At 33.3% G+C, this 15,424-nt stretch overlaps 2 protein-coding genes and 1 long non-coding RNA gene across 5 annotated transcripts; 2 read left to right on the top strand and 1 right to left on the bottom strand.

The window, feature by feature from the left end:
- Positions 1-1,475: 1,475 nt before the first annotated feature.
- Positions 1,476-3,707, bottom strand: LOC133834644 (ABC transporter G family member 8-like). Its single transcript, XM_062264318.1, has one exon. The coding sequence runs from the start codon at positions 3,554-3,556 to the stop codon at positions 1,718-1,720; it is 1,839 nt and encodes a 612-aa protein (XP_062120302.1). The 5' UTR covers positions 3,557-3,707; the 3' UTR covers positions 1,476-1,717.
- A 1,065-nt stretch (positions 3,708-4,772) lies between these two features.
- On the top strand, positions 4,773-15,256 carry LOC133834646 (uncharacterized). Of its 3 annotated transcripts, XR_009893406.1 has the most exons (8): positions 4,773-5,239; positions 5,335-5,371; positions 5,589-5,658; positions 13,650-13,745; positions 13,830-14,071; positions 14,146-14,484; positions 14,608-14,702; positions 14,784-15,256. It is a non-coding gene; the product is annotated as an uncharacterized LOC133834646 (long non-coding RNA). The 3 variants fall into 3 exon arrangements; XR_009893407.1 differs by having other exon boundaries at positions 14,427-14,702; XR_009893405.1 differs by having other exon boundaries at positions 14,146-14,702.
- Positions 10,325-12,220, top strand: LOC133777635 (uncharacterized). The gene is made up of 5 exons (XM_062217321.1): positions 10,325-10,415; positions 10,503-10,615; positions 10,833-11,153; positions 11,233-11,322; positions 11,398-12,220. The coding sequence occupies exons 1-5, from the start codon at positions 10,325-10,327 to the stop codon at positions 12,082-12,084; spliced, it is 1,302 nt and encodes a 433-aa protein (XP_062073305.1). The 3' UTR covers positions 12,085-12,220.
- Positions 15,257-15,424: the final 168 nt, after the last annotated feature.

Genomic DNA, 15,424 nt, shown 5'->3' with positions numbered 1-15,424 from the left:
TTAAATAAATTTAATTAATAGTAAATCTGTGACATAAATTATTTTTTATAAAAAAAAATAGTAAACTAATTCCATAAAATTTATTTATTTAAAAAAAAAATCATAAAGTAAGTTTTTTTGAAGAAAAAAAAAAGCCATATTTTTATAAACTTGTAAAAAAAATCTCATAAAAGATAATTTCCTATATATTTAAGATTGAAAAAAAAAAAAAAAAAAAGCTGAGAAAGCCTGTGTCTTCTAATATTGTAGCTGTATAGCCAAGAAAAGAATGTGGGGGTGGTTCCGTTTTTAGGGGTATGATACTATTGACAAATCCAGAGGTAGTCTGCGCATCACGGACACGGAGAGAGTACCACTGCCACCTTTGTATAATAGAGAAAGTTAATATATAATTAATAGAAGAGTTCACGGACGAAAAAGCGAAGAAAGAGGAACCCGTGAAGAGGTCCCTTAAATAAATAAATGAAAAACAAGATCTAATCAAATCAAATTGGTCCACTCCTTTTGTTTTCTTCCTCTTATCATACGTACTGTGCTTATTAATCACTTCCAAAGCCACCCGTGATGGTGACTTCAGTTCTACAATAAATAATAATAATAATGGGTATATTAATAATAGTGACTTTATGTTCTCAACAAATGTTCCAAGAGATTCTCACCAATGTGCAACCAATTATGATATCAAAATTATCACTACTTAATGAGAAATTAATAGTATACTGATGATATGGAAACTTTTCTTTCCAAAAAATGAATTATATTCAATGATGAGTACACCACGTTACATATTTATACATACAATTATCATCATGGATATAATAGATTGGATCGAGATATATATATCGTGATAATGCAGTTAAATTAGGTTGATTTAACAATTAAAATTAAAATATATATGTTAAAAATAAAAATAAAACTTGTTTTAATTATTAAATATATAATTTTATATTAAATATTAGTATAATAATGATAGTTTATAATACATGAATTTATATTAATATAATTACTAAATATTTATCTATCAAAATTTTATAAAATTAAGATTATATATTATAATAAAAATAATATTTTATAATATTTAAATTTATATCAATATAAATATTAAATATTTAATTTTGTATTATATATTATTATAATAATGATATTTTATAACATTTAAAATTATATTTATATTGATATAATTATTAAATACTTAATTTTGTATTAAATATTATTATAATAATGATATTTAATAATTTTTAAATTTATTTTTAATTAATTTTAAAAGTATATTCTCAGAGACGCAGGTAGAGTAAAACATTGAAATAGGAGGTAGACCCTGTATAGTATTTTTTTTATATTAATATAATTAATAAATGTTTATTTTTAATTAATTTTAAAAATATATTCTGTCAAATATATAGAATAAAAAAATCTTTTAAAATCAAGTATTTCGTATTTCGTATATAGAAGATATATATATATATATATATATATATTTGATCATCGTGCTTCATCTATTAAAAAAAATGCAAAGCAGGTACATAGGAGATAAAGTTACAAATTTGAAATGAAATCTATTGTTGTATTTGATTCGTTAATTTGATGTTCCAGAACAAAAAGACGAGGGAGAGCAGTCATCTTTTAATCTCATTCTGGCAACATGAAGTTATATCACAAGTTGACAAAATTTACTTAAAATTTCTTAATATACTTCATCAACTTCTATGAAAATATTTCACTTTTTTGACCTTGAAACCCTTCTGATCAAAACCAGCAGCCAAAGCACCCGATAAAGCACAAAAAACCCAATCAAGATGTAAATATTAGTCCACCTTTGCCTCTCATCGAGCCCTCTCTTCTGCAAAACGTCGCCTCCAGTCACCATGCATTCTTTATTATCTTCTTCATACCACATCAAACACGTTGATACAAGGCAACTATATTCGTTTATAAGAAGGGCATCAAGGGCATATTTGTACATTGAAAAAAAGTGCATGAAAAGCCAGTACTTAGGCATACAATCTTGTGAGATGAAATAACCCGAAAAGAGAAAAAAAGCCCCTAAAAGTATAGTGACGAGTGAAGTTCCGGCAATGTAATTTGGGGCCAATGAGCTTAAGAAGAGGACAAAAGAGTTCGCCATAAGAACTATTACCCAAATGACTAGTACAAAGTAAGCAAAGGCTTGCCAAGTAGCACAAAGCCCTACTAAAAAATAGACTGAGACTGAGTATATGACCGCTATGGCAAACAAGTAAGGCAAGAAAACAAGGGTGTTGGCTATTAGATAAGATGATAGCCTATAAACCCCACTTGATGTTTCCCTTATAAGTATTGGTCTTTCATTGATGAATATGGGAAGCGTTTCGGTTGTGGAAGAGAGAAGGAAAGTGAGAGTGAAAGCGAACAGACCAAACCTTTTTTCGATGCCTTCTTTGTTGAATCCTATGTTTATGTAAATGGTTCCTAAGACAAGACCAACGATGAGAGCCTCCAAAGTGTTGGTTAATAGAAGCTCTCTTGTTCTGTAAATGATCCTCCAAAACCTGTAGTACAAGGTCAGTACTTCATGTATTCTTGAGCTCTTATACCTCACCATATTTGAGATATGAGTACTATAATTTATATTATTATTATCAGAAAAAGAAGAAGAAGGTGTACTGGTATTGTCATTTGGAGAGGGAGTAGTAATGGCCGGTTTTAACTCATGAAGTTGACTGAGTATTTCCATGGCGTATTCTAAAGCATTGAGCTGTGAAGGGACAGTAAAGCCATTAGAGAGCAAGAATGATTGAAGAGAAGAAAGTGTACCATGGTGAACAACACTTCCCTTGGACAACAAGAGGATTCTATCAATGGAAGAGAGTATTTTAAAGCTCGGTTGGTGAATAGACAAAACGACAGTCCGGTAACGTGAAACGCAAATGGACTTAAGGATTTGCATGACATTAAAAGCCGAAGTACTATCAAGACCAGAGGTTGGCTCGTCTAGAATCAAAACAGCAGGGTCATGAAGAAGACTCAACCCTATCGAAACGCGTCGTCGTTCACCACCTGAGAGACCATGTCCGAGCAAAACATCAGCCAGATGGCTCAGCTTGAGATCGGTCAGGATAGACGTAATGATGTCGTTGACGTCGGAGGTCTTGGGGAAGAGGAGGCGGGCAGCGAAGGCGAATGTTTCAGAGACTGTTAGGAGAGGGAGACATGCGTCGTGTTGAGGTACGTATGATGAGAGCTTGCGAAAAGATGAAGGGTTGAGAGGAGAAGAGTTGAGGAAAAGGGTGCCCTTGGTAGGGGAAGTCCGGGCTGCTAAGATGTCCAGAAGAGTAGATTTTCCGGCGCCGCTTGGACCGACCACGGCGAGGATTTCAGAGGGGCAGGCGGTGAAGGAGACATCTCGGAGTATATGGGTTGGTGGGGATTTTGTGCATGATTTGAAGACGAGATCCAACGGTGGAAATGATGTTATGGTACATGTGGTTGACTTTGTGTAGGAGATTGATGAGGCTGTTACTTCGTAGGTTTTGACCAGTGGCGACGGCAGTGGTGGGGAGTGAGATTGGAATTCCATGGATGAAGAATGAGGAGGAGAGTGAGAGAGAAAGAGAGAGAGAGAGAGATCAAGTTTGGTTCAAGGGAGATATAGAGGTGGTTATTAAGGAAGATTAATTTTACTTGCATTATTAGTTGGTTAGGAGGATAAGAAGAATGATGTTAGAATAAAAACATTTGAGGTTTATTTCCGATAATATCTTGACATGGATTTTATTAAAATAAAAAACGGTTATACTGTCACGTACAAACTAAAGAAAATATTATATCATAATATGCTAATTACAATTTACATACGCATATTCATGAAAAAAAATCTGTTTCCCATATTCATAATCACAACAAGTTAATTGGTCGAGCTGAAAATAGTAGCCTATGGCGGACCAGATGCAGAGAGAACCACGCATCTAATTTAATAATAGGGTTTATACTTTTTTGGACCTTGTTTTTTTTCATGTTTGAACCATGTATTTTGACAAATTATTTTTTGGACCCTATGTTTTATAAAATGATTAAAATAATTTACCAAACTAAAATTCTGAACAAAAATAAAATCATTCTCCTTAAAAACTGTGTTGTTATATTCAATTTTTTCTTCATCAAAATTGAGTTAGGTAACTATTTTAACAATTTTACAAAATATAGGGTCCAAAAAGTAATTTGTCAAAACACACATCCAAACAGATAATGAGACAAAACACAATATCCTTAATAATATCGTGTGAAATTAGCACTGTTCTTATCCTCATCTCTCTCTCATTTTCGTGTTTTTTATTTTTATTTTTTGATCCAAGTTTTTCTAGGAATAAGGAGAAAAATTGCATGTGAACAAATTATAAACATTGTCTTTTTGTTGGTATATGTAATATATATCTATATTTCAGGTGGCAAAATAGTCAAGAAAAAGATATAGCTAGTGAGACGTGGTTGGAAGTAGTGGAATTTGCTATACAATAATAATAATAATAAGGTCCTGCTAGTTCACGAGTCCATTGTTTCACTAATGACACAGGTCTCTCTTGTCTTTCTCTCTCTCTCATTCCGATATAAGTTTTTGTCACTTAGCCTTTGGATGAATTACCAAACTTTATGCATTCCCTTCCCGACGAATATTTGCATTAAATAGATGTACGTCCGTGATTCATCCGTATCTCTGCATGTATATAACAAGTTGACACAAAACTTCTTCATAATTTAATTCATTATAATAAAAAAAATGCTAATATTTTCAACAAACTATATAGTATATACTGTAAAAACCCAACATATTTTTTTTTCACATAAAATTACTTTTCAACACTGGTGGAACCCACTGGGTCAAAGCTCCTTTCCCCATTTCTCTTTTCCTCCCTCACTTGCCCGGCACCGTCGGCAAAACCAGATCAGCCAACTTCGGAGCCTCCATTGCCACCATGTGCCGGAGATGAATGCACCATTCGCCAGAAACGACCGCACCGCCAATGTCTCGCTGCTATTTGACAACTCATGTGTTCGTATGCGCGAAAAAAAATGATTTGTTGTCGTGAGATTTTGATCACTTTCCGATCACTACTCTACGAGTGGTTAGTTCCATTGGAGTCAGCATCGCAATTTGAACAAATTCCGACCAATCATTTTGTTCAACTCTTCGCCATTCTCCGGCAAGATTATGAGTACATTTTCCAACAACACCGGTGACCATTTGGACTACTTATAAACAAAAGTATATAAGATTTTGCGGCTATTCACTTATACCGAGAACATTATTACTTATATGCATTTTCAAATACTAACTTTTTTTTTGGGTTGGGAAAATAGTAGGTTGCTATATCGAGAACGTCAATAAATATCTCAGGTGCGCCTGACCCTTTTCTTCTTCTTCTTTCTCTCATTTTTTACAGAGACGAATCTTTCTCTTCTTCTCCTCCTCTCTCTACACAAAATGCTCAATTTCCCTCTTAAAAATCTGGTCCAAAACTTTCCCAAGTTAAAAGTTTCTTTCTGTTTCATAAGGTAAAATTAATTTCCTCATATATCTTTATAAAATAGAAATCTATTTTTGTATTTTGTAGACTTTTTATTTGAAGGTGTTCGTGTGATTTTTCTTGAGCTCCAATGAGGGATTTGAAGTGGACTTTAAAGGTAATTTGTTTTTAATTTTTCTGTTTTGTTTGATTTTTATTCTACAATTTTTGAATGATTTATGTTTTTTTATATAAATGAATTAATATTAGTTTTAATAAAAATCTGTTATTATATTAGGGTGAATGTTTTTATTATTAGATTTTAAAAATGCTTATTAGTAAAAATGAGATTAGGAATTAGAAAATTGTTAACTAGTTAATTAGTATTTTATTCTTTGTATTAAAATGGATTTTTTGTTATTTGGTAAATATTATGTACAAAATTAAATTTAATAGATTATAGAACTTATAAATTTTATTTTAGATTACCTTTAAGTGAATTACTTTTAGTTAGTCTTATACTTTAATAGTATATTTTTTGTATGTAATTTGACTTTTAGTTATACAAATGTGTTTGCAATGTTCTGTAGTTTTGCATGGGTATTTTTTGGGTGTTTATTGCATGTTTTTTATTTTGAGATAGATGAAAATATAGTCGTTATGCTGCAGATTTTTTTTTTATAAATTTAGGATATCAGCTAAAATGTTTAATAAAATAATTTTTCAATAAAACAAACATTTAATTGATTTCATTAGTGAGTTAACAAGTAAATTTAATAATTTTTTAATTATCATGAAAATAAATATTATAAATATTAGTGAACATTTTCATGTTAAATATTAAATATAAAACTAATTAAAATTTATTATATATTAATTGAAAATAATAAAGTAGTTTAATTTAGAAGAAAAAAAGTAAGCCTAATACTTTTAAAATAATTTTTATTCTAATCAAAATAGTGTTAAAATTACTAAATTTAATATTTAACCAAAGATTAATTATTAATAAATTTAAATAATTAAATATAAACAAATAAAGATAATTATTAAACATATTACAATTAGACATCATAAAACATTATAATTCATTGAAAACAACACAAGTATTATAAGACAAAAAATTTATCTATTTGTTTGTCTTTGGTAATAAGAAATTATTACCAAAGATAGGATAGTGTGTTATTATCACATAGTGATAATTTTTTAATTATTTCTATTTTCACTAAAAGCCTTAGACCCGTTCGAAGAGGGTGAGTCATTAATGACTCTTAAATTTGCCTCTCTCTGAATTGTCCAGTTCGGACTGTTTGGGATTACTATATACCGATAGTGTGATTTGTTACTTTTTACTGTTTCATTTGTAGAGATTTCAGTATGCATCTTTTTTGTTCTCATTGGTGGGTAGACTTAATTTTAGTTTGCGCACTTATGAGAACTATGGGGAGGTGCAGCCGAAATTTTTACAAATATGTAATAATATTATGAGTGTAAATCACATTATATGTATATTGTAAACATGAATGAGAGATGTTCTTTACCCTTATAAAAATGAAGTGAAAAGGTGGATTAGAACACACACAAATTAATTGTAAGTTTGATGATAAGTTTTCCGTGAGTCAAAACTTTAATTGTTGAGATTATTTGCAAGTTAGAAAACATTTTCCCCCTGCTTTTTTTGATATCATGGTCCATCTACTAATACATTTACCGGAATAAGCAATACTTGGAGGACCGGTTCACATGAGGTGGATGTATCATTTTGAAAGGTATATGAAAAAGTTGAAGAACTATGTCTGTAATAAAGCAAGTCTTGAGGGGTCAATAGCAGTAGGATATGTGGTTGATGAGGCATTAACATTTTGCTCCATGTATTTGAAATGAGTTGAAACAAAGTTCAATCGTCCAGACCGAAATGTAGATGTTGGTTCATCACATAAAAAAATGCAAGTTTTTCGATATCAGGGTCGTCAAATTGGTAAGAAATCCTTGACAACTTTTGATGATGAAGTGAAGAAAACGTCGGATTGGTATATTCTAAATGACAGCAATGACACTACAACAAAAATGAGTTTTAGGGGTGACGCATGTTGCCCCTAATAACCTGAAAAGTCGCCCGTGAAAAAATGTCCCTAAAGGGTACATTAGGGGCGACTTGAAGGGGGTCGCCCCTAAAACTTAAAATGTCGCCTCAAAAATTTGAAAATTTTGAATTATTTTTGTCGATATGTCGCCCCTGATACTCCATTAGTCGCCCCTAATACTATACTATGTCACCCCAAATGGTTGCACGTGACATATTATCAGGGGCGACAATGTCGCCCCTAATACTATTTTATTTATAAAAAAAATAAAAAAATAAATTAATTAAATACAATTTTAATTAATTATTTATCGAAATTATTATTTAAAATTTAAATAATTGAAAACAAATATATTAAAAATAAAAATATTATATTAAATATTCAAATTAGTTTATTAAAATAACAATTGTACATATTCATAATACATTAACATAGCAAATATTCATATTGTTCATAAAATTTAACAATAATTAATAATAAAATAAACCTAGTCTCCTAAATCAGCTGCCTCGTCCTCCTCCCTATTGTCTTCTTGTTGTGGTTGTTGCGGTGGCTGTGGTTGTGATTGCTGCGGTGGCGGCATCGGCCAAGGATATTGGGGAGGTAATGTGGACGATCCAGCTCCATACATGTAGGGATACGATGGCTGGGAGGACGGTGGAATCGGACACGGATAAAGTGTTGCTCCGTACATATATGGAGGTACCATATGTTGAGACGGTGCTGCCCCGTACATAGAAGGATGAGTTGGAGCTGGAGGTTGAGAAGACGAAGTCCTAGAAATATTGTCACTATCAGGCACAGGCGGCATCTGAACGTTTGGTGGACGAAATGAAGGTACAAAATATTGAGTTAAGAAATTAACTTGATCAGTCAATTTCTGTAGATTATTCTCCAATTTTTCTATATATTCTCTTGAACGATGAGGAGGAACTTGAGACTCGCTGAAGTGAGAGTGTTGGGTAGATGATGACCCCGACCCCGACCTCGACCTCGACCCCGACCCCGACCCCTTCAATTTGCGGCCCACTCCTCGCACATGTCCACGCCTTTGGCCTAATACTTTTTGTAGCACCTCCACCTGATCAACTGATGACGGACTATCATTATTAGAAGCATCAGTGGATGTTTGCTGAGTTTGTAACTCAAAATCAGCCTTCAGTTTTTCCTGTTTTCAAAAAATGTTAGACACTAACATTAAATATGACTATATTAATATTAAAAAATATAATTCAAACTTACATAATCTTGGCGAGCATCATTCACGAAATCATTTGTTGTTTTCTTCCAATGATAATCCTTCCATGACTCAATGAGGTCCGGGTTTGTCTAAAAAATATAACTCAAATGTTAGAGAACATATAATTTAAAAGAAGATAATTTTGATAATATTTTATCTTTTACTTACTTTTTCAAAACGGATGGCTGCCAGCGATTTTGTACCCTGCGTTGTAGAATACTTTTGTTTCTTCCGATTTTCCTTATTCTTTATGGAGCGCGCAATAAATTATGGACTTGTAAATAACTGACAGATCTGCTTCCACTCCTCCTTGTTAACATCATTGGTTGGGTTGTTTAGAACCTTATCCTAATCCTCCGGTCCATTGTAGTGTTTCTCAAAGTGTTCGTGTCTTAGTGTTTTCCTATTACGGTATCGGTCTTTCATCTCTCGATCGATACCATCTAAACACTTTAAGAAATCCTCGCGGCCCGCTATTTGATAATAGTACTAAATTGAAAATTAAACATATTAATAATATATGTACTATATTAAAGACAAATTTTATAAAAAATATATTTAATACTATTTTTACCTGAATTATGCCAAGGACCTGATCCTTGTATTGTTTAGGCACTAATTCCCATGAACCGTAATGTCCGGGAACTTTCGTTTTAATTTGGGTTCCCACAAGGCGGACAAAAGCAGCGTGCTCGCCCCCAACAACCTTGTACGTTCGTGGGCAAAACGCTACTTCCAGTGGTTTTCCATTTTGACGCCGCCTCTCCTCTAGATCTTTTCCAATAGCTGCGCCACGACCCTTTTTCTTAGTTGGGATTCCTGTATTTTTTTTATTAATAATACATAGAATATTAGTATATACATGATAAACATATGTGAGTAAATAAAATAACAAAAAAATTACCTGAATCGCATGTAGTCGGGATCCTAGTAGGCTCCGGTGGAGGATCACCGCCAGCGTCTCCACCGTGAGCTCTAGCCACATCTACTGACATCTACTAACACGATAGTAATTTAACCTATCTATTTTAATATTTAATTATTATTTATAATTAATTTATTGAGTATTATTTCAATTGATTAGGTAATTTGAAACATGCTATTTGGAAACGAACTTTTTATTTCTCAATATGTATAATACATTGAACACTAGATACAAAACTAAGTAGAATAATCACTATCCTCACTAATTACATCAACATCTATCGGGCACACATCATCAGTATTATCATCACTACAATGTAGAAGAAGCAGAAGATGAGGATGAATTAATCGTCGACCTTAGTGATGATAATACTGATGATGTGTGCCCGATAGATGTTGATGTAATTAGTGAGGATAGTGACTATTCTACTTAGTTTTGTATCTAGTGTTCATGTATTATACATATTGAGAAATAAAAAGTTCGTTTCCAAATAACATGTTTCAAATTACCTAATCAATTGAAATAATACTCAATAAATTAATTATAAATAATAATTAAATATTAAAATAGATAGGTTAAATTACTGTCGTGTTAGTAGATGTCAGTAGATGTGGCTAGAGCTCACGGTGGAGACGCTGGCGGTGATCCTCCACCGGATCCTACTAGGATCCCGACTACATGCGAGTCAGGTAATTTTTTTGTTATTTTATTTACTCAAATATGTTTATCATGTATATACTAATATTCTATGTATTATTAATAATAAAAAAATACAGGAATCCCAACTAAGAAAAAGGGTCGTGGCGCAGCTATTGGAAAAGATCTAGAGGAGAGGCGGCGTAAAAATGGAAAACCACTGGAAGTAGCGTTTTGCCCACGAACGTACAAGGTTGTTGGGGGCGAGCACGCTGCTTTTGTCCACCTTGTGGGAACCCAAATTAAAACGAAAGTTCCTGGACATTACGGTTCATGGGAATTAGTGCCTAAACAATAAAAGGATCAGGTCCTTGGCATAATTCAGGTAAAAATAGTATTAAATATATTTTTTATAAAATTTGTCTTTAATATAGTACATATATTATTAATATGTTTAATTTTCAATTTAGTACTATTATCAAATAGTGGGTCGCGAGGATTTCTTAAAGTGTTTAGATGGTATCGATCGAGAGATGAAAGACCGATACCGTAATAGGAAAACACTAAGACACGAACACTTTGAGAAACACTACAATGGACAGGAGGATTGGGATAAGGTTCTAAACAACCCAACCAACGATGTTAACAAGGAGGAGTGGAAGCAGATCTGTCAGTTATTTACAAGTCCACAATTTATTGCGCGCTCCATAAAGAATAAGGAAAATCGGAAGAAACAAAAGTATTCTACAACGCAGGGTACAAAATCGCTGGCAGCCATCCGTTTTGAAAAAGTAAGTAAAAGATAAAATATTATCAAAATTATCTTCTTTTAAATTATATGTTCTCTAACATTTGAGTTATATTTTTTAGACAAACCCGAACCTCATTGAGTCATGGAAGGATTATCATTGGAAGAAAGCAACAAATGATTTCGTGAACGATGATGCTCGCCAAGATTATGTAAGTTTGAATTATATTTTTTTAATATTAATAGAGTCATATTTAATGTTAGTGTCTAACATTTTTTGAAAACAGGAAAAACTGAAGGCTGATTTTGAGTTACAAACTCAGCAAACATCCACTGATGCTTCTAATAATGATAGTCCGTCATCAGTTGATCAGGTGGAGGTGCTACAAAAAGTATTAGGCCAAAGGCGTGGACATGTGCGAGGAGTGGGCCGCAAATTGAAGGGGTCGAGGTCGGGGTCGAGGTCGAGGTCGGGGTCGGGGTCGGGGTCATCATCTACCCAACACTCTCACTTCAGCGAGTCTCAAGTTCCTCCTCATCGTTCAAGAGAATATATAGAAAAATTGGAGAATAATCTACAGAAATTGACTGATCAAGTTAATTTCTTAACTCAATATTTTGTACCTTCATTTCGTCCACCAAACGTTCAGATGCCGCCTGTGCCTGATAGTGACAATATTTCTAGGACTTCGTCTTCTCAACCTCCAGCTCCAACTCATCCTTCTATGTACGGGGCAGCGCCGTCTCAACATATGGTACCTCCATATATGTACGGAGCAACACCTTATCCGTGTCCGATTCCACCGTCCTCCCAGCCATCGTATCCCTACATGTATGGAGCTGGATCGTCCACATTACCTCCCCAATATCCTTGGCCGATGCCGCCACCGCAGCAATCACAACCACAGCCACCGCAACAACCACAACAAGAAGACAATAGAGAGGAGGACGAGGCAGCTGATTTAGGAGACTAGGTTTATTTTATTATTAATTATTGTTAAATTTTATGAACAATATGAATATTTGCTATGTTAATGTATTATGAATATGTACAATTGTTATTTTAATAAACTAATTTGAATATTTAATATAATATTTTTATTTTTAATATATTTTTTTTCAATTATTTAAATTTTAAATAATAATTTCGATAAATAATTAATTAAAATTGTATTTAATTAATTTATTTTATAATTTTTTATAAATAAAATAGTATCAGGGGCGACAGTGTCGCCCCTGATAATATGCCACGTGCAACCATTTGGGGTGACATAGTATAGTATTAGGGGCTACATGTCGCCCCTAATAATTAAGTATTAGGGGCGACTAATGGAGTATCAAGGGCGACATATCGAAAAAAATAATTCAAAATTTTCAAATTTTTGAGGCGACATTTCAAGTTTTAGGGGTGACTGTGTCGCCTCTGATATTTGAATATCAGGGGCGATCCTTCGAGTCGCCCCTAATGTACCCTTTAGGGACATTTTTTCATGGGCGACTAATCAGGGGCGACTTTTCGGGTTACATGTCGCCCCTAAAACTCATTTTTGTTGTAGTGATATGGAAATTCTTCAGACTCGAGGTGTTGAAAACCTAGACCAATTGCATAGAAATGAATTTCCTAATTTTTTTATAGTAATATTTATCATCTTCAGCAAACGAGTTCTTCAGAAGTATATGAAGAATTAATCTCTTTAGCAAACAGTTTTTCAACTCTCGTTGCTTCGTACCCTGGTCGTGTTGTAAATGGAGTTAGATTTTTGTGTTATGATAGGGACAAGAATCGCAAAACTCAAAACAGTGGAGTCTCTGTAACAGGAGTTGAAAATAATAATTATTACGGCTAGTTGGAATAAGTTTTAGTGATGCCTATCTTTCTGGTTGTTCTGTTGTATTATTTAAGTGCAAATGGTTTGACACTAATCGATCTTCAGGATTAAAGTCTGAGAAAAACATAAATAGTATTAAAACTAGTTCGGAGGCGTTCAAAGATGACAGATTTATCTTAGCAACTCAGGCTAACTAAGTTTTCTACATTGATGACCTTAAAAATAAATCTCACTGGAAAGTCGTCCAAGTAGTGCTTCACAGAAATGTGTGGGACATCCCACTAGTTGAAGAACAACTGGAGGATGTAGAAGTAGATGTTATGCACGACACTAGTTCCTCTGATTTCCAATTATTCGTTGATCTTGGTCCGTTGCCACAAATCAGCTTTGAACATACGAGGGCTCCATTACAATTTGTTGAGAAAGATAATGTTGCAATTGAGGAGGAGGAAGAGGAGGAGGTGGAGGAGGAAGAAGAGGGGGAGGAAGAGGAAGCTGAATTCATAGAAGAAGATGATGAAGAGGAAGATGAACACATAGAAACCGGTGGTGATAGTGAAGATTATTATAGTGATGATTGAGTGGTAATTTTATAGTATGATTTTATTATATGTAATTTTATGTTGAAGTAATTATGTTTTACAATAATAATTGATTATTATAGTTATTGTGTTTAGTATAAATATAATTTTAATATCTATATTTTTCAGATATGGCTGACGTTATTGCTCAATCTCACGAGGGTGATGGTGGAGGATGCGATCCTCCACGTGGACCATCAGATATCCCAGCTAATTGTGAATGAGGTAATACATTACACATTGACACACTCCTTAAATTTTAACACTTAATACATATTAATGTTGAAATACTAAATTTACATGCAATAGCGCCTCCAAACAAGCGTGGATGCCACAAAGGATTGAACACGCGAGAAAAAAGGGAAGAGTTGTGGCGTCCTCTCCCTCTCGAGTGGAACGTGCGAGGGATAACATATAAAGAGATTAAAGATTACAACTCACATTTCTCAAGAGAGTTGGGATTGCTTGTTCGACAATACATAGATCCAGACTGTCCTCAATGGTCAAAAGTACCAAATGACTCGAAACAAAGAATACTTATACATCTAGAGGTAAGTCATTTCTATATTTATGTTAATTCTATTTAATTATATATCATATTTATTAATAAATGTTTGTAATTTAGGATGAGTTTTTTTATATCGAGCGTACCAGATATGGACAAGGGCACATGCCTGGGATCTTGAGAGGCATTGATACATCATGTGCCAAAAAGTATTTTGATTGGAAGTATGATATTAAGGAACATTTAACGATTAATGGGCCAGAAAATCGTTATGGTGGTTGCACAGATACGCAGTGGCAAAAAGCCATTGAATTTTTTCGACACCTAGACATTTTGGTATTAATTTCTTGCTAAACTTAACTCTCTTAATTAAATATATTACGAACAGAAACTTTTTGCAGAAACGTTCTGGGGTCAACAAGGAAAATAGGAAGAAACTAAAAGAGCTCACCTACGGAGGTTCTCAGTCAATCCCAGCACTCCGCTACAAAAAAATTATTTAATTAATTCTTTTTAAGTTTGTTTTTCTTATTTACGTTTAATTTTTTTTAAAAAAAATATGTATGTGACGATGCAATTTAGAGACTGGGAAACTTGAGCCGATCCAAGATAGTTGGATCAATACTCACCATAAATCATGCACAGGGTGGGTGACAAAAACAGCCAAAAAACCCTAGGTACGTTAAGTTTTTTAAAACATTTTCAAATTTTTTATTTTTTATTTACAATACATAATTACATTATATATTGTATCATAGGATGAATTGCGTGCATATCGCAACACACAACAGACACAGTCAATTGATACTGAGAGTTCCACACCAATTTCGAGCGCGCCTGAAGATGACGACTTGTCTTTGGTACAAACTGTCTTCGAAAAATGACGTGGATACCAGAAAGGATATGGGCGTATCCTTAACATAAGGGGCCAAACTCCATTTACTATTGATCCTCCACAAACTATAGATGAAGAGATGGCTGAGATGAGAGAGTGTGTTCGACAATTAGAGGAGCACATCTGGACTCATTGTATCACCCCGAGATCTTAATGTGCCCCACCACCACTTGATGATCCCTATGTTGGAGCACCAAGTTAGTAGGACTTATGTATGAATTTTATTATTATGGACTATTACATTTTCATGTTTAGGACAACTCTTTATTTTGATTGAGCAAATGTACTCTTATGTTTTTATTTATATGTTTAATATAATTGTTTAATTTTAATCTATTGTTTTACATTTACTTCAAAGTAAATCAATAAATAAATAAATATTGCACAAATTAAAAAAATTCGGTTCAGTCTATACTGAGGACAGTGTCCTTAGCATAGCCCATCCAGATGACAAAATAAGACAGGTTTCACCGATGATATTGTTAACTCTATACTGAGAACTAT

Source organism: Humulus lupulus, chromosome 5, assembly GCF_963169125.1.
Source record: "Humulus lupulus chromosome 5, drHumLupu1.1, whole genome shotgun sequence".
NCBI lineage: Eukaryota > Viridiplantae > Streptophyta > Magnoliopsida > Rosales > Cannabaceae > Humulus > Humulus lupulus.
This window is presented reverse-complemented; position numbering and strand designations above follow the sequence as displayed.

Excerpts from the sequence above, each read along its gene's own strand:
- LOC133834644 (XM_062264318.1), bottom strand. The coding sequence starts at position 3,556 with ATGGAATTCCAATCTCACTCCCCACCACTGCCGTCGCCACTGGTCAAA.
- LOC133777635 (XM_062217321.1), top strand. The coding sequence starts at position 10,325 with ATGTCAGTAGATGTGGCTAGAGCTCACGGTGGAGACGCTGGCGGTGAT. Across the intron at positions 10,616-10,832 it reads TTTGCCCACGAACGTACAAG|TACTATTATCAAATAGTGGG; the intron begins GTTGTTGGGGGC and ends TTTTCAATTTAG. Across the intron at positions 11,154-11,232 it reads CAGCCATCCGTTTTGAAAAA|ACAAACCCGAACCTCATTGA; the intron begins GTAAGTAAAAGA and ends TATATTTTTTAG.